This window comes from Lampetra fluviatilis, chromosome 14 (assembly GCF_964198595.1).
Source record: "Lampetra fluviatilis chromosome 14, kcLamFluv1.1, whole genome shotgun sequence".
NCBI classification, from domain to species: domain Eukaryota; kingdom Metazoa; phylum Chordata; class Hyperoartia; order Petromyzontiformes; family Petromyzontidae; genus Lampetra; species Lampetra fluviatilis.
Window position 1 is genome coordinate 14,850,337 of NC_136288.1, and position 19,170 is coordinate 14,869,506.

The 19,170-nt window shown below is 51.2% G+C and overlaps 1 protein-coding gene across 3 annotated transcripts in view; it reads right to left on the reverse strand.

The window, feature by feature from the left end:
- Positions 1-237: 237 nt before the first annotated feature.
- ROCK2 (Rho associated coiled-coil containing protein kinase 2) overlaps positions 238-19,170 on the reverse strand; it is a 42,153-nt gene continuing 23,220 nt past the window's right edge. For all 3 annotated transcript variants that reach the window (XM_078862792.1, XM_078862789.1, XM_078862790.1), the window contains 19 exons: positions 18,319-18,410; positions 17,612-17,858; positions 15,790-15,896; positions 14,430-14,589; positions 13,759-13,919; positions 13,052-13,236; positions 12,803-12,872; positions 11,086-11,189; positions 10,322-10,508; positions 9,268-9,361; positions 8,743-8,837; positions 8,240-8,428; positions 7,384-7,561; positions 6,717-6,787; positions 6,486-6,574; positions 6,292-6,370; positions 5,653-5,929; positions 4,555-4,786; positions 238-3,431 (listed from right to left, as the gene is read on the reverse strand). In XM_078862792.1, coding sequence (XP_078718918.1) covers positions 3,428-3,431; positions 4,555-4,786; positions 5,653-5,929; positions 6,292-6,370; positions 6,486-6,574; positions 6,717-6,787; positions 7,384-7,561; positions 8,240-8,428; positions 8,743-8,837; positions 9,268-9,361; positions 10,322-10,508; positions 11,086-11,189; positions 12,803-12,872; positions 13,052-13,236; positions 13,759-13,919; positions 14,430-14,589; positions 15,790-15,896; positions 17,612-17,858; positions 18,319-18,410 — 2,621 coding nt within the window. In that variant the 3' untranslated portion in view covers positions 238-3,427. The remainder of the gene's footprint in view (positions 3,432-4,554; positions 4,787-5,652; positions 5,930-6,291; positions 6,371-6,485; positions 6,575-6,716; positions 6,788-7,383; positions 7,562-8,239; positions 8,429-8,742; positions 8,838-9,267; positions 9,362-10,321; positions 10,509-11,085; positions 11,190-12,802; positions 12,873-13,051; positions 13,237-13,758; positions 13,920-14,429; positions 14,590-15,789; positions 15,897-17,611; positions 17,859-18,318; positions 18,411-19,170) is intronic.

Below are 19,170 nucleotides of genomic sequence, written 5' to 3' on the forward strand. Positions count from 1 at the left end.
TGTGGGCATCTTTTGTGTTTGCTAATATAATATCTGGCCACAGCTAATAGTGGTGATAAACGGTGCTGGTATTCTGCCCAGTCCTGCACTGACCAACGTCAAGTATTATCAAAAACACCCCGTATAGTGCTGCAGCACACTGGTGTAACCGTGCACCCCGAAAGATGAAGGGTCATGGATATCTCACTTTTAGATTTCGTGGGTGCCAAACATTAATGTCGGAAACATACTTATACAAATAATGCAATAATAGTGGTAATAGTTTATCCAGAAAGGCCTAGTGCAAACGAGACAATCTTTCCAGCAATGTCTCTTGACATTTGATAGCATTTGGGGCCACTGCCTTCACTCGTTTATGCTTTGCTGACAACCAATGCACATGGCAGGAAGTGGCACTGACTTGAGACCAACCCTGGAGCTGCAAGTTATCTGGAATCCAGGCATGACCCCCGACCGTGCGCCCTCAGCAGTCGCTCGCTCAGGAGTCTTTTTAAGTTTTATTTTTTTGTCACCTCTGCAAACAGCAGCAGCACAAACTTTTGACTCTCCCAGGTCCTGGAAGATCGATGTTGTCAGGGGGTCATATGGGGTCAATTTTGATTTTATTTCAAACTTTTTTGGCAGGGAGCTTGCTCGGCCCAAAATTGCGAGAGCCTCAATATTGGGGCCCCTGCGCTTGGTGACGAATAGAACGTCTCCCTGCTGTGCGCCCTGAGCTGTGAACACCAGAAACCAAGTGCGGCCAAAAACCGAACTTCGATGAGTAACAGAGCATGACTAGCCAATCACACACTTGTCCTTTACCCTTAACCCCACCAGATATCCAACCATACACTAGTAACGGCCTTAACCAACTAGCCATCCAGCCACTACAAATAGCCTTCTCTGTCCTTAACTCTGACCGACCTTACACTGACCCCAACCCTATTTCAACCCTCTGCACTTCACTGGCCCCATTTTCACATTTTGCTCGCATCTCAGTATTGGTGTTCACAGGATCCAGGACCCAAAACCTGATCCCCCACCACGAACCCTTGTACCAGCTTATTGGATACTGGGGTCCCCACCCCCAGCAGATGGGGGTATTGCAAGGTATGGGGTCAAGAGAGACCACAGTTTGCCCCACGTCTGTTTATGCGCTCTGTGCAGGAGCCAATACAATCAGGACCATGGGGGGCAGGGTCACGTGGGGGTTATAGGTATTCAGTCTGCGCGATTAGCACAGGGCTGAGTACTATGTGCTACGAAATCAGCTATGGGTCTTAGGTCTGTGGCATTAACGTCGGGTGATGCGTGTCAAGGCAGTGCCGGCAGACTGCTCTCCACTGATGGTGGTGCATGTGGCACTGGGCAGTGGTGAAACGCTTATTGGACCCAAACACTAACATTTTGTTCCTTCAGGGGCATTTTACAAAATACATCTTCGCTTTTCCATCAATACAAGTTGTCATGGTCTCAAAGGCATATTTAGGACAAAGTAAAAAAAAATACATAAAATAAACAATTTGCAATTTAAAATACAGAAACGCGTATCGCTGTTTGCCGTGGAAGTTGGCTGCTGGGGGTCGGGTCGCGTGCAGGCGTGAAATCATGTTGGCGCAGTGTGGTAGGAATTGGGACTCGCTTGACCAAAAGCCGACGGAGAGAATTACAGCGACATAAACTTAGCGGAGTCTCTCGGCAAGTAGAGACCCAGGAGAGGTATGGAATGATTCAGTGTTAAGAGTCTGCATAGCAAGTGGTACCTGCATAATTGGGAAGATGCAGATGGGAGCCACCATAACCCAATGGTGACCTATGCCTCATGGTTGATGGCACGGGATCATGGACACAGTAAAATCGTATTTTTGCATTAGACTGGTCGTGAGGGTGAAGCAGTGGTTCAATTATTCGCACAACGCTAAAAACCTGGTGAATCGCCCTTCACCGGCCTGCACTGACCAGTGTGGTGAAGTATGGTCAAACAGCCCCCATAACCCATACGGTGTGGGCAGGCCGCACCTCCGATTAGACGGTTGGTTACGTACGGTGCAAAATAAGTTCAAATTCAACATACAAGCGTTCATCCAGCAGTGGATTGCTAAAGGGCTGTAAATTATTGTTGGTGATGAGGAATAATCCTTTACTTCCCATGATCATCATGTCTCCAGCACAAGTGTCCTCAGCCAGCAGCCGGCTAACCACACAGGTCAACGGTCACTGCTGTCGGGAAAGCAATCAAAGGCAGCAGCAAGCAGGAGTCTCTCAGTCCCTAGCTGCTGCTAAAACCTTGCCCTGGTCCCAACTTGGGCAAAACAGCACCTTAGATGGTCATGCGAAGGCATCGCGAATTGGTGCTGTGGGGTCGTGAAGAGCAGCTGCCATCATCTCTGTTTAGGAGCTGCAGGTCAACAGGCAGCAACAGCCCTGCTTCCCATCCCTCAATCGTCTTCCCCAATTTCATTCAGAGCATCTTGGGCCCAGGGGAGGCGCGCCCGCACACACACAAAGCTGGGCGTGCGTTACACGCGACAGCAGGCCAACTGGTAAAAACTTAACATAAACGCTGCATTTCAGTTCAAATTTTGCACACGCGGAACGACGCAGATCATTGCTCGAGGCTGTAAGGCGACAACACAATGACCTTTCTGCAAACAGATATTAGAAAAGATATATTATAAAACAGCAGAATATAATAAAACAAACTTCCCTGTTCCAGTTAATATTTCTCTGTAACTGCTCTACATAACTGATTGGCGTTTGCAGTGGGCTTAACGATGCAGCGCAAGTCAACGTGACTTGCCGGGGGAGGTCATTACTGCATAGCTCAAGGACACCTGGCCCATTACGGGCAACGGCGCCCGTCCCACGCTCACTGCACCAGCGACGCAGGCCGCACCGTCCACAGCACCTCACTCACCGGGTGAGCCAGCCGTGGAAACAACCATCGCTGCTTTGTAAAAAAAACTTTGCCCCAACGTTCCCGGCTTCCATTCCCGCCGCGTCGTGTCGCCTCAATAGGCGCTTGCAGTCACGTTTGGCAGCACCCACTCTGGAAACGGGTGGCGGTGGTGGGGACAGCGGCAGTGTTCAGGACGGGGGGGACCCGGCTCGCTCACGCAAGGCGGTTTGGAGCGAGGTATGCCCCCCCGTGCTTGGCACCGCGTGTGCAATCGCCACTTCTCATTTCTGCGCAGTCTCGTTTTCCGTGAAAAATTTTCCTCGCGCAATCTTCTCACTTTCGCTCACATGTTCTCATGGGCAAAACGAATTCTCGTATATTTATATATAAATCATGTTAATTATTGGCTTGTTACTTGTGGAAGCGCTGGTGAAGGCGGGCCCTATGAGGGCCCTGTGCTGGGTAATCCACACGAGGCGCAGCAGCAGCAGCAGCAGCAGCCGCCTCTTTCTCCTTGGCTGCCGTCACCACCATCAGGAATCCCGGTTAGCTACAGAACGACACACACAGACACGGGGAGCGGAAGGGCGGTCACATGACAGGCAGCGCACATGCCACTGGCTGTAGCGGCTTACCCAGGTAGAGCAAGCGGTAATTAAGAGCAAGAATGTGAACCGCACAGCACACCGCGCACAAACAACAAAAGGCAACAAGAATAACCACAGGTCAACAACGCCGCTACCGCTCTTTCCAGTGACAGTGCAAGCGACTGAGCCCGACACGCACACTGCACGCGTGATAGTGACCCGCAGCCAGATGCGTTCTCTTGGAAGTTTGGTTTTTTGGGAATTGGGGCCACGGTTTTGTCCAGTTGAGAGGGCGTCTGTTGCTCCTGCGTGCGGTCCCATGCGGGCGATGCAAATGATGGTGTTTTGCGAACGGCTCACACACAACATCACAGCACGGCACACAAGCGAGCGCACGCGTGCGCGGCACACTTGCCGGGCAGTCACCGCCGACGTCAAAAACTGTACTCAACATCGGAGTCGATCAGAGACCAGGTCCACTGGCGGGGGGCCATGTCGGGCCACCTGCAGGGGGCGGCCACAGGGACACTGCCGCATCAGGGTCATCACCCAACCAACATCCATCATCATGTGTGTGCCGTAGTAGCGTTTGTGTCTGTGCACGGAGAACAAGCCCAAACTTTCACAACACAGAAAGACACATTTAGGTGTACACACACATGGGAAAACACACACACACAGGCCAGAGCGCCCGATCTCCCACTGTATCATACCACACACACGTATACAAAGACAAATATTCCCGGTAGAGCCTCAACAGACTTTTGGGGCAAGTGCTGTTAGCGAGCACCTACGAAGTCCGGCACGGCACACAAGGGAGTGGGGTAGCCAGCACGCCTGATCGCCTTTGTCTCCGTAATACTGATATATACACACCGCACTCGGTACTTATTTGAGGTCGAGTCGACCTAGGGGAGACCCAGGACTGGTTCAGATAATCTTCACCGTGAGCGGGAATAGAACTCGTTTCACCGGGTTAGTAGCGCAGCACGCGACCCGCTACACTCCCGCTCCCCACACACGTACACAGACACACATGCCATGGGGCTCCGTGGTGTCCCCCCCTCCCCACTGTCGTCACCGTACCTGGGCTTGGGCTGCGGCAGCTGGCGGCTGCTGCGCCGGAAGCTCTGGTTGACCTGAACACGGATGGACGAGCGCGGGGAGGAGCGCACAAGCGTCGAGCCGCCACCGCCACCCTCCATCGCCGGAGGCTTCTTGGGAATCTTCTTGACGAGGCGATTCACCCACTTCTTCTGGTCCTCGGGCGAACCGGCCAGCAGCAAGATGTCCTTGGCCGACGCCACGTCGAAGTTCACTGCGGACAAGCGGACAGACACAGCGTGCACGACCGTCGTGGTGAGGATCACCGGGAGGGTGGGGGGGTGGGCGGTGGGAAACTTACACAGGCTAGCAAAGCTTGCTAACAAAACGTCACGCCTTATCTAATCACTTCTGGAGCTATGCCTGCGCATGTGTTGGCTGTGCAAGGCAATCTCCAACCATAATTCAGTCTCTTCGTTTTCATTGAAAGACCATGACCCAAAGCATGTCTAATACAATACATCTGTTTTAAGGTGGTGAGTTTTTTTTATTGTGGTCGAAGTGGAATATAAATAAGAGTCAAATGCTCTCCACATATGCTCTGTTCTTTTAACGACCGAACATTACCAGGGCAGCACCTGCAAGAACTGCTATCCTCTGGACAATTAGAGGTTTGCATGCCGACTTTGAATGCCTTAGAAATAATAAGTGATAAGTGTCTTAATAAAGTCAATGTATCTAACTTGCAATGTTCTCTAATCCATGTGTTCCTCTCTCCATGTCTTGGTGAGATTCCAAGTATTCTTGGACAGAACAAGACGCTAGAAGGGATGATGGCCAGTGGACGGGTTGCTACCAAAGGAGTGATGAGATCAGCTAGAGTGCAGGTACGAGAGAGGTTGTTGCATCAGGAGACTTTGAGGGATGGCGATGGCTTAGGTAGGCCTTCAACTTGCAGTGCACTAACCATGGCTGATAATACAAATCTTTAAATGGACCCCGGCGCTTTAACACGTTTCTTGTTGTTTCACCGACGATGATAATGACCGCTCTAACCTGACACTGGCTTTGCTACCCAGGCACGCAATGTCCCACGTGAAATTGCCACAACCCTCTCGCCGCACACAAACACCCACACACCTTTACAGGGCGCTATGACCTCCTCCTTGCGGTCCAGGTGGTCCCTGTGGCACTTGACGTGGCAGCGCCGGCACTCAAGTGCAGGTGGCGGCTTGAACATGTTCCACAGCGGCTTGGTGCAGGCCTCACAGCTGGCGGGGAAGTGGTAGATTGTGGGGATGAACTCGTGGCCCTTGTGCGGCACGCACACGTCACGGTCCTTCTCGCTGAGCGGCGCCAGCGGCTCCAGAGGGAACTCCAGCTCCTTGCGGCTTTCGCCCTCGTTGGCGTAGAGAATCTGAAGGTGGGCACACGCGATGGGTATTTACGTATGCACACACGTACGCACGCGAGTGAATGGGCACAATCGCATCCTACAACTTCCCGACAACCAGAACTTAAAACTGATGCGGTGCTCCGAGTGCAGAAATTTGTTCTGTTTGACCGACCTAGACAGACCCGGCAGAAAATAATCCCTGGTTACGAGGGGTGCCAGGTAATTATCGGCCACACAGTGGAAGCAGCCTTAACTCACTCTGTGATGTCACGGTGAGGGCCGAGTCAAAGTTCATGAGGATTTGGGCTTCTATTATATCAAAGACATCGGGGATGTATATTTGTAGGATAGTTAAGCCCGCTCTGCTACGTTGTCCACCGTACCTGAAATATCCTGGGAATGTCCTTGGCCTCAGCGCGGTAGACATCGCCCTGCGTCACCGGCCGCACATGGAACAGCTTGCTGCATGCGCAAACACAGAGAGGTGACCGTTAGGGAGCAAGTTACATTCGTGAAGTGGGAACTCCAAATCTCTAGGTGCACGTTCGTGTGCAGCAGGGCCCCACGGGTCACTCACTCGATGTCCAACACCATGTAGGGAGTGGAGAGCTCCTTGTCCTGCTCGTCGTTGTAGAACAGGATCTTCTTGCTGCTCACCACCACGTACTGAGCGCAAAGGGACATGCGGCGTTACGCTCCGAACACAGACCCGACAAAGGCAAGCGAGACCACAACAACCACAATGCAGGGTGGCCAGCAGCCGGCCTCAGTTGTGTGGTGTGGGTAGGGAGAGTCAAGCAACGCTCACCTGCTTCTTCCAGCCGTAGCGCTTGATGTTATTCTTATTTGGGACAGAGAGCCAGCCCTCTAGACGCGTCTCTGCAAGAGAGCAATGGCATTGAGTCAGAGATAAACACAAAACGATGGGAGGGGTCGAAACCCACCCTCTCCTGAACAGGGCTTTATTTTTCATGTAATATTTTCCAGGTCGCTGGTACACCAGAGTAGTTTGCACGAGACTAGTAGCCACAGCCATAATGAGAGGTATACTGAACGTCATGTGCTGGTCGATGACCCAGACAGACCACCCGACTGAATGAAGCCGTGGTCCTGAGACACGTGGCGTTAACAGTCACACAGCAGTGGCAGCAGCAGCAGCAGCCTTAAGTCTCTCGAGCGAATTACAGCCGAGGCTGATTCAACAGGAAAGACGGACTGGAGTTGTATGTGACCAAGAAGCAATGCTTGCTTGGTTTACGTGGTACAGAAAACAGGGTTTTCCAAGGGTCACAGTTATTCAGAATTTTGTGGGTTCCAGGTTTGGAGTTCAGTGTTTAGAGCTCAGTGACCAACTGCATAAAAATACCTCAAACATCTAACATTTTGCTGCCCTGCACTCTCCTGCCAACGTAGCTGCCCTCAACCTGCGCTGCTTTAAATTAAGAGGGGCAGAGGGCACAGCGAGCGGGACTCACCGGGTCCCCCCTGCAGCGAGTCGTCGTCGGCGCCGTCCCCATGGCCGCTGCCGATGCTTGTGGTGTCAATGCCGACCTGCAGTGCCTGTAGTCGCTGCCGCAGCTGCTCGATATCACTATCCTTGCTGTCCAGCGCCATCTGCAGCTCGATGCGCATCTGGCTCTCCTCGGCGATTTGCTGCGGTGGGGACGACGGCGGTATGTAAAGAGCGGGGGAGGTGGCGGCAGTTGTGGAGGAAGCAACACGGAGTTAGAAGCGATGACAGAACGCAACCTCGTGTAGCCGCACTGATGGGTGTCAAATACACGATATGATCTGTCGAGCCATTTTTACATCTCAATCGATGAGTGGCATCATCTGGAGTTGAAGATGCCCGCAGTAGTACATGGCGAGGAAAAATTCTCAAAAAACAGTGGCTGTGAAAACCTACGCAATTTACGGCTCTAAACCTACATCTCACGTCTGGGTTCTGGACACGTTGCCTCACGAGGGCGCTCGGAGTGGCCCATGGAGCTATGGCCCTCTGTAAGATGTGGCTCGCTGAGACATGAATAGAAACAGATTAGTGAAGTGAGAGATAGACAAGAGAAACCTGAAGACAAAAGTTAAATATTAGTAAAATAAAAGAGATAAGCAAAAAGTAGAGATAAGAGCACTGGGGACAAGAGATACAGACGAGTGGTCACGTGTAGGATGTCGTAAGATGTCACATGGGGTCGTTGCATGACCCACCAATACCCGCTAATTTCATGATGAAGCCAGCCAAGTCTGCAAGCGGCAGAGAACAATTCCTTGTGGATGAATCAATCCCTGGGTGTAAGCGTTGCGGCACTAAACTCAGGTGGCTGTACTCACGGCCTGCATGTCGTTGACCTCGCGCTGGTACTTGGTGACCAGCTGGTTGAACTTCTCGCGCTCCTGGTTCAGCTCCAGCTGGAGCTTGCGGTTCTCCTTCTCCTTGCGCTTCAGGTCGGTGCTGCTGCCGCGCTTCCGATCCAACCTTATGTCCTTGCGGTTCATGATCTCGGCGAGCTTGTTCACAGCCTGCGTGGCGGCACCAAACGTGTTGAAGCATCTGCCCGCACAACGGGTGTGCCATGACGTACGACCTGCAACGTGGTTTTGACCGGTCCTCAAACACCAGGGTTACACACTCATACTCAATACACAGATACACGCTCAAACACAAATATACACTCAACACACAAAAACACACGCCGCACACCGCTATAGGTACTGAATGCGTATGTCATCGCTGTGGATATGACAAGAGCCGCGCACAGCGCCACACCCGGCGTAACGCGATGCAACACGAGACGACACACGTGGCAACGGCGGCGGTGGCAGTGACATCGAACCTGAGTCTTGAGTGTTCGCTCCGTCTGCAGCTGCTTCTCGTACTGAGCCTTGAGCAGAACGATATCCCTCTCCTCCTCCTCCACGTGAAGCATTTCTGCACATAGCAACACCGCCTATGAGCGAGGCATCCGGCTTCCGCCTTTTCCAGACCCCAGCTGCCACTGAGGCCCTCATCCACACCTTCACATCCCAAACCTCTGCTGTCAATCCCCTGGCCTTGTTCAAGTTAATGCGCAAGTTTATTTATTCACCTGCCTATTACTAGCTCTATAAAATAAACACTCCCACTGTTTCTGTCCAACATCTGAGGTGTGGTCACATTTAGAGGTTATATAAAGCGACACTGTATTGTATTTTCATACGATACCGATCTAATTTGTATTTATATACTCGATAAAAATCACACATATTACAGTGAATACATCCGGAGTGAATATCCCATTTCCAGCCACGGTGCCAAAGGGCGGACCGGTCGGGCCGCATCGCACCGAGCGGCCACGGCAGGCGCGAGCACGGCCACGTACCGTCATGCATTTTCTTGAGCCGGTTATTGAGTTCCTCTTTGTCACTGGCGAGCGCAGTCACGTCGGCCGTGAGCGTCTTGTACGCCTCCTCGAGCTGCGCTCGCACACACAGACCACGAAGAAGAAGCGGCTCAGACCTGGCGCGCAAACTCCAAAGTGCAAGGGTGTGCCCGCGCGAGTGGACCAACGACGTTATATTGACGACGGGTACATTTCCACACTCCCTAACGTGCTTCGGGGAAGTTTCAGAAGCTAATAAAGATTTACGAGGTGAACGTCATGTTCCTTTATTATAACGGGTCAATAGTTTCTATAGCAACTGTCGGCTGCTATGTGCCGTCCAGGCCATGAGCGCGCTGCTACCATAATGGAAGCCAATGAGAGCGGGGCTGCTCTGCGTGTGGGAGTTAAGTGCCACACAGGAGCCTAAGCCGGCAAGTCGGTGTGTCTGAAAGGAGCGAGCGCTCTCTCTTAATGCAGGGGTGCGGAACTTATGGCGCACGACTGAATTTTCATGTGGCCACACATGAGGTCTACACATGGAAATGTCCCCGAAAAACAAGACTTATCCATCGATGAGCAAGCATCTTAGCCAGACTAATCGTGTATAATCAGGGAATATTTTACACTTGTTTATAGTTTGCAGCAACTGAAGCGACTAAGGTGTGTGTGTGTGCTCACGTGTGAATCGCCCAACAAGAATTTCAAAGTCCTATTTGGCTCTCGTTTTGCATGCGTGCTTGTGTCTGTGTGTGCAGAAGGTTAATGAAGGACGCTACTGGGCAGTTGGAGGCAGCCGCCCTCCAACATCAACGGAGTACGGCGGAGCGACGCTCACAAAAACGAGCGGTGCATCTGCCAGTCATCTCAGTCAGTTCACCCATAACCCCTGGATCTGTCCCGTGACCTCCAGGCAGTGAGCCTTTACCATTGCACGTGATAGGCCGAATGTGCACCTAGCCTGGCACAAGCGCCGTGTGGCGTCCCCGTCACTTCGTGAAAAACGGCAGCTGTGAGGCGCGCGTGAACGCGTGCGATGCCGTGCTCGTCCCACCGAAGTGATGGTGTGGTCTTTGGCGGCCATCTCGTGCTTGTGGCGGCTCAGCATCTCCTTGATCTCCAGCTCCTTCATGATCTTCTCCTTCTCCAGGTCCGAGTACTGCTCCTCCGCGATGGAGCGCGCCAGCTGCTCCGAGTCCGCCTTGGTCACCGTGATCTCCAGCTGCGCCGCCAGCGAGTCCCTGCCACAGCACGAGCGAGCGTCACTGCGTTACTACTGAACTGGTAGCGTCGCTCCTCGTCAATTAAGTCAATTATTCATAGTTGCAATCGGCTGCTTATTTGTGATTGCTCAGTTCTCTTTAAAAATGGTGGCCATACTGACAAAATACCTTTGGAAGGCGGGATACCCCCCTACAGGTTATGCCCAGTCATACGTGACTGATGATGATGCCAATGTCACCAATCCGCTAGCAGCACTGGCCGCTGGTCGAGCTAATGGCGAGCGCGCACGTTTGTGTGCGTATGTGTGATAAGAACGGACGTCGTGCGTCTGCCGCTCAGGGTTTTTGTAGTGCATCCGATCCATGGGTCGTGTGGCCCGTGGCCAGGTTCAGCGAAGGCCAAGCCAGGTCGTAGACCTTGAGGAAGGAGTCCTACTCCACTCCTGAGAGGGCTGCTTGAGATAGTAATTGGGTATCCTAGCTGTACACTCAATGCTCTACAGGCTCGAAAGCGGTTCCTCCAAAGTCAAGCTGAACCACAAGTCCCGAGCGCTGAGCTCAACACTGACCCGGGCCCCCACAGCCACCTCCTCACCTCTCTTCCAGCATCTCCTGCACGCGCTGCTGCTGCTCCTTGGTGGTGTTCAGATTGTCCTCGCACTCCTCCTTGAGCTCCCTCACCTGAGTCTTATACAGCGTCTGCACACACAGCACAAGTCACTTCTATACTGATGCCACTGATACAACGCAACACAGCATGCGGCTTGATGTAACGTCTCAATGTGACCACATCTCAATCACTGTCCAGAAGCGGTGGCCATAATATTTTTGTAGAGAGAAAGAAGTAGTCAGAGGTCTCTGTACGAGTCCAAGCGTCCCTACGAGTCTGAGTATCTTTTTGGTCACATCTTGACCGACCTCCCACAGAGCATCAAGTTGACTGGGGATGTCTTGGCTGCTGGAGCCCTGCCGGAGCTCAATCTCATCAGATCGAGGGAGCTGAGCAGGACTCAGCCAGGGCCTGCCAGGTTTAGGTTGAGAGGTGGCCAAAAGATTGCAGTGCAGCAATGGATTCTTGAATCCATTTGTGGAGAGCCCCACATTAACAGTACGGCCAAAAATCACCGTAGTTTTCCCAAAGCACATTAGACATTGTTTTGACTGTTTCATATTCACATTTTATAAACAGTCAATGCTGGACGACCGAGTTGTGGATGAGGTGATTCTGTGGTTGTTGAAGCACGAGTTGGTATTATTATGAGTTCCTCCTCACTTGTGACTCAGTGACCGATTGCTTTAGGAAACAATAAAAACAAATAACCCATTCTATGTCTTCACTCCCATGTTATGCAGGTACATAATAAATGCCTTTTATGGACTCGTTTGCATGTTTTGTATTCATGGTAGTTTAGCTTAATCCAGGCCATCCCTCCCCACGTCTCGTGACCTGGGATAATTGATAGCCAGCGATAAAATGAGTAATGAGCAAGCATTAGTCAGAGTAAATGGGCCTGGACAGGACACGTGTCAAAACGGGATGGTGGTTGGACAAGACTGGTAACAGACTGCCAATCACAGGACAAAACCCATCGACCACCGTGGAGATGGAGCGATGAGATTAGTTCATGTGCGTGAGTGAGATAGGAAGCAGCAGCACTGGACCACGAGGGATGGCGACAGCATAGGGGGAGTCCTTCATCCAAAAGTGGACAGATAATGCTTTATGGAAAAAAGTTACATGGCATACACTGTGTGTGCTGTTGAAGATAGTCATAGCCTCAATTACCAAGTGATCCTATTGTCCTCAAAGAGCCAAACCATGTTTAAGGAGTTACAAAACTATTTTCAAGAGGACTCTGCACTGAGGTTTTCGTAAATTGCATGTTGATATAAACCAAAGAACCCTGGAGAAAACCCAGCACACATACAAAGGGATAAAACTCAAAAGGCCCACACAGATGGACTAATTTCCTGGTCATGTAGCAGCCCAGTGGGTTTGGCGGGTTCCCAATTTCCAAGCGGTCATCACAAGTGTGCAGGCGTACGGCTACGGATGACAGTGGTCAGGCTCCATTCAGAGTGCCGATGGAATGCGGGCTGGGGTTATGATGCAATACAGTAAATCGCTCTTTAAATACCTATTACCTAAACCTGTCTGTGGAAATATGTGAAAATAGAGGAACGACAAATGGTGCTAAGGCTATAAGAGCCTCTGCACGTCATGACCCACCTGACAAAAGTTTAACTTTGGCTGCAAATGTCTAAAAATACCAATGCGAGTGTTTGTTCCATTTAAAAGATAAAATACTTACAGAGAAATACTGCTCGGTCTCCAGCTGGTCCTGAAGTTCACGCATCTGCCCGTCGGTCTCGTACCTCTCCCTGCCAAAGCAGTCACCAACATCAGCGCGAGTGGCAAAAACGTGTCGGCGGCTCACTCACCGAGTTAAAGCTGGTGGCAGAGGCTCGGGGTCATGCAGGTGAGTGAGCGAGCGTACGGGCGAGCGAGTGCGTTGCCGGGTGTCTGCGGCGGAGAACAGCGCGAGTGTTGTGCCGCGTACTTTCGCATATCGGCCAGCTGTTTCTCCAGTGCCTGCTTCTCGCCCATCAGCAGGTTCAGCTCCTGCTTGAGCGCCTTCTCGCTGGCGCGCAGCCCGCCCAGTTGCTGCGACTGCTGTTTGAGGTCAGTGGCTGTCAGCTGCCGCTTCTGGCTCTCCTGTTCCATCCGCAGTAGCAGGTCCTTGAGCTGCCGTCGACATCGATCGATCACGGTCAGAGCAAAGCGACGACAGCGAGATGCAGCCTACCGCTCACCGTCGCCTGTCGGTGGTGTTTAACGTCTCGGGGAAATGGCGACACCAATATTCCAAACAAGCACCTGATCATCACCGATCCCACTAAAGAACCCACGATGTTATAATCTATCGTGAAAACAATGGTGCACATCAAGAGAATTCACACATGTCACGGCCGATCAGCCGACCACAACCTTCTTCAAAAATGGAAATTCAAAGCAAGCCCAGCATGGGATTACAGAAACACAGACCAGACTATTAACCACACGGTAGCAGATAACTGTGAACTCCAAAAACTCAATGTAGGCATCAAAGCAATCCACTGCACATCAACTGAAGCTATTTCCGGTCTAAACCACTCTGGACGTTGTGACGTTATTTATTCGGCCATATGCAAGAAGAACCATTAATCGGTGGAAAATACAGAAATGCAGTGCCTCTCCTCATCTTCGACCATGCCATCACCGACTCACCTCTTTGTCGAGCTTGTCCTTGTGCCGTCCCAGCTGCTCCCCACGCTGCACTGCCTGCTTTAGGTCAAAGTCGAGCATGGAGCAGCGCTTCTCCGCTTCCACCAGCTGGCTCTCCGCCTTCTGCCGCATTGCCCGCTCCTCCGACAACTTCTTCTCCATCTCTACAAGCAGGCAAGCATCGCGACCACAACACACGGCGCAGTCTTTCTCTGGGGAAGGCTCCTTTTAGGCAGCAGTTCCTCATCATCAGCCATGATCAATCCACGAATGGATAAAGGCCTCCCAAGACCATCTAACTTTTGCAAGATCCTGCTATGTAACAATCTAGCTAGAAAAGTCCTCCCAGGCACTTTCACCTGTCGCTCCATAATTATTCTTTACCATCGGCCATCAATCCCTCCTTCCAGTGATGTGTCCTGCCCAGGCCCACTTAGTTTCCTGCACAGCTTGACTGATGTCTTCAACATGCATTTGTGCTCCAATTCACACGAGCCTCTATGTGGATTAAAGCACTGAGATAACTGGAATCCTTACCGTTGGAAAATGATGGAGAGTGACATTTGTTTCACAGAGAACAGATGATTGGCACATAACCGAGATATTTAACATTCCCATGGGCGCTTGGTCTGCGTCTCGCCCAGCTGGGTGCAGTGCGCGCCTGTGGGCCTCACCATTCATGGCCTCCGACTTGGCCTCCTCGATGGATTCGTACTTCCGGTTCTTGTCGGCGATCCAGGCCTTGGTGGCTTTGTGCTCCGCCACCTCTCGCTCCAAGCTCTGCTGCAGGGTGCTCAGCTTGTAGTTGAGCTCTATCTGCACACTGTTCTTCTCCTGAAGGGTGGAGACAGGGGACATGATGATGTCAGTGTGACAGCCAAGGTCCGTGTCTGGTTATGCGACAAATCTAATTCTTCCATGAATTAGTTTTTTTCCCATTCCTTTTTTTAAATAGTTGAATTTTTTTGTCATACAGTTCTATTTGGCCAATTCGCCAAAATATTTTAATATCGTATAATAATCTTAAAGAAAAGTATCCATGAATTGAGCCTGGACCACCACACAACATAAATGCAACACAGCTCTCGCTCTAAACGCGGTAGCACGCGGAATGAGCGCAGCTAAGATAAGACTGCATCTCCAGTGGCCACATGGCGATTCATCCCATGGTGGTGGATTGTCAGGATTGGGAGCTGCAATTTAATTCAATAATTCATCGTTTTCTATCTTTTAAGTTTATTTTTTACCTCATTCAGTACAATTTAGTTTGCTCTTTAGCCTAAAGAAAACACCAACTTTGGAAGAGGCAATAATCGATTCCCACAGGTGCAAGTCGAGCAAGTGTTGAGAGTGTAAGACTCAATTTTAATTAAGGCATTTTCACAAGCAGGATCTAGATTTCCCAAATTTGAAAAATCGTATGCAATGACTCAATTGGAATGTACATAGCCCTGATAAAGTCATGATGATCAATGAGCCTTTCCGAGGTACACAAACTCAATAATAGGAAAACAAAAATAACCATCACAAATGCAGCAGCCACTCTACAAGAGACAATCATCAGTTCACACAAGTTTCTACAGGCTCGCCACGCAAAATAAATAACAGGTTCGACAGCTGGGTTAATGTTTAACACAATAAAGGTGCTAAACTAAGCTGCACTGGCAAGTTAGGCTTATGTTATGACTGCAAGTGACGAAGCATTAACCAGGGTTACTCTGTTTAAACATTAAACTGCTTCTCAGATCCTTTTTAAAGGACACTAGACTGCCTCAACAGTGCAAATTAAATCCTGAAGAGGACACGCATATTTCACAAACCTGCATCTCTGATCACGCTCATGGTTACGGCCGTGGGAACCGGCGTCCACCAGGAATCTGGTGTCCACCAAGATCCCAGCGTCTGGCAGGTACCCAGTGCCTACCAGTCACCCATTGTCAACCCATTACCCAGTGTCCACCGTGAGCCCAGTGGCCCTCAGGGACAGAATGTCCACAAGGCACCACTGCTCAGGGTAGAAGGGGGTTTCCTCACCTTCTCCACATTGCTGAGTTTATCTTGAAGCTGCCGTTTCTCAGCCTCGGTCCGTGACACAGCAAGTTTCAGCTCCTTCACCTCGTCCTGCAGGGAGCTGATGCGTGCTGTGTGCATCAGCGTGCGCGCGTGTGAATGTGTGCGTGTGGTTGTGCAAAACAAGTAAAGAGCATTTTAAAAGTCGCGTTCCTCATTCCTCGACGTTTCTCTAAGAGATTGTAAAACGACACGTAAGGTCACACTCGCCCTCTACACATTCGCTCCCTCACCTGGTACACGGCATCTTTAACGAGCATCGCTCTCGATATTACGGGGGTTTGCATTCCTAATGCAAACCGGTCGATGTGATTTCCGACAGCACGGTCAGGCAGCGGAGTTGTAAGTGCCACATCTCGGATCACGCTGGCTTCGTGTGCGCGAGCGAGTGCCGTTCGTGCCTCTCAGACCCACGCCGTCTCCGCACACACAGCCGTGTCGACAATCGCTGCCATATAAGACGAGCGCCGCCCCCTCAAGATTACTCCCGAGACGGAGCCGTCGCCGCTGCCCTGCCTGCACTCTATGTAAGTGACGGCCAGTAGCAACCACGGTGGCGTCTGCCCCAGAGCATGTGTATTTATGCATACACTGGCGCCTGTTAACGAAACAATGTTTAAAAATGCCTGAAATGTAGATGACACTTTGTGAGAATATACATTTCATTTTTATATTTAACATACCCCATTAAATTTTTCCTCATGCTAATCTGCATGCGCCGATGACGAAATCACATGCAATGCAGCCAATCTCAACAGACCTCGAAAGCTAAGCAGGCTTTTTCAAGGACTTGAAAGGGCTTAGATGGGTGACCAACAAGCAGAAAAACAGGTATAATAGGCTACTTTAGGCCTGCATTTCAACAGAAGGCATTGAGAAAATTCCATGGTTGTACTGTACTTCTACGCGCCTGCGTATATGCTCCCCCCTTCGCCAACCCTCCTTGAGCAGCGTGAAGTGCAGTAAAATAACCTTCCCCGACCCACAAGGCTTGGGCAGGCCTTCATCCAGCAGTGGATTGACAAAAGGGCTGTCTGCGTACACGTTCGACATTATTATTCACTTGAACGTTTTCACGAACATGCAGGCAGGCACTGGCGTGGCTTGCCAGCTGGCATTTCTTACCGCACACCCTTGTAGGGGCACACTGCCACTTCGAGGCTAAACATACCAGCCCCGGGGGGACGGGCACTCGCTATCTCAAGATAGAGCCGTCACGTGGCAACTGCGCTGAGCACCGCATGGGAAAGTGTCACTTATCTAGAATAAGCAGGATCACTGATCGCCTCACGAATGCCACGGTTAATTAATTAACACGCAGAGTGAATGTGTAGGCAATGAATTTGGAACACCAGCAGCATGGGGAGTGATACACTACAATAGAGGAGGACCACTCAGCTCTTTATTTGAATCGCATGGCCTGGGGTACTACAGGGTGTCAAGACTAGAACTAGTCTTCAGAGGCTACGTTGGGGCTCGTGCCGAGTATCCACGCTCGTGCCGAGGCTAGTCAGTTGTGTAATATTCCTTAAGGACCCTGTCGTTGTTCTCTGTAATATTGAAATTTTTATCTTTGTTGTGTTGTTGCTGTGCTCACGCACCATGGATCTCCCTTATAACCGAGCAACTGGTTAAACGGTATCATCCGTGTAACATATAAAATAAACGTAAACTTAGGGCGAGTGTTGGGGGCCAAGGTTAGGGCTCGTGCCGAGTATCGAGGTTAGTGTAATGTCAAGCCTCGTGCTCGCTCATGCCATCGGCAGCAGCTGCGCCTTGCTCTCACCCTGCAGGTCGGCATTCATCTCGGTGCCGTGTGTGCGGTCTCTCCTCTCCGTCTCCACTGCAGCCTGCAGCGTCAGCACCTCCTTGTCTTGGCGCAGGCGGGCCGCCTCGAGGCCACGCATTCGCTCCGACAGCTCTCGGTTCGCCGCCTCCAGGGCGCTGGCCTGCTTTGCACCCTCGGCCTGCGCCTTGCGTGCTCGCGCACCGGCCTCCGTCTCCGCGCGCAACAGCGCCGTCGACTCTTCGAGCTGAGGGGCGAACGATGGAGTCACACGGACAGACGCGCGAGGGATGAGACCTGGGTGCCAGGCCTGTGCCGTGACTCTCAAACACAGCCAATTTTACTTTTTAACGCTTTTCAATTTAGGATGACTATCTGTCTGTTGCTGGCGTCCCAATAACTCTCATAAAGATGATACAATATACATGAAATGGTAGTTAAAACTTTGTTTTGAGGGACCAACACTAAGAAAAATGGCCATGTTGATCAAAGGGTTGCTCAAAATTGGCGATAAAAACACAGCAACAATTAATAAAGATTTGCGGCCAAGGCGATAACGTCACATACTCCCCCATGACGTCATTACACGTGATGTCATCTCAAACTCCACATATATACAGTTAAAAACTCGTCAGTTGCTTTTCAATGCCATAGAATGGCGTGTGGTGCTGGTCACCGATGCGCCCGTGGGGAGCGAGAGTGCGTGCCTGTTTCTGCAGTTGAGTGACCCTCTCGCTCGACGCGTGGGAGCTCTGGTTGCGCCGCTTCATCTCCTCCAGCTGTTCCCTCAAGCTCGCCACTGCAGCACAAGAGAGGAGAAGGGGGTGAGGGTGGAGGTGAGCTGGGCCAGGGCAGTGTCAGATGAGAGAATAAAAAAAGAGAAGACTATGCAGGAGAAATTTTCAATGTGCGCGGGAAACGTCAGCGCCACGTTGCAGCAACAAAACACTGATGCGCAACATAAAAAGTGCCCTTACAACACCGCGTTAACTTGCGGCGTGGACATGTGGTCTCTGCGTTACGGCCTTAGTAACAAGGGGGAGGGGGGGGGGCACGAGAGCTGGCGGGCCGTGGGGACCAGTTGGGGGCTCGCCAAGTCACTGCTTTACAACAAGGGTAGAAAACCTTTTCCTCACCAAGGGCCAAATAGGACTTTCAAATACCTTTAGCGGGCAAACACATGCCTTAATTCCTTCTATGACCGCTTGTGGCCCTTGCAGTGAGCGATAATTGTGACCAAGCGGCCATAAACTTGATTCAAGAGTATTTCCAGTCTAAAATAAACACCCCTCTCGTACCAGAATAGTGCAGCTAAAATGCTTGCAGACTGTTTTGAAGTGGTACGCCTCATGTGGCTACGGACCATAAGCATTTCCCATTTTAGGCTTTCACAGCTGTACCGATAAATATATACCCTTGGCATGGACCAACTGAATCCATAACAATATCGCTACCAATGTGTGAACAGGCCGTAGAATTCCCCACCCCTGCCTTAAACCGTTCATCTTGCCGGCACCTCCTCCCAAGCTTCACCAAACCAAACCCTCACGTGTGATTTC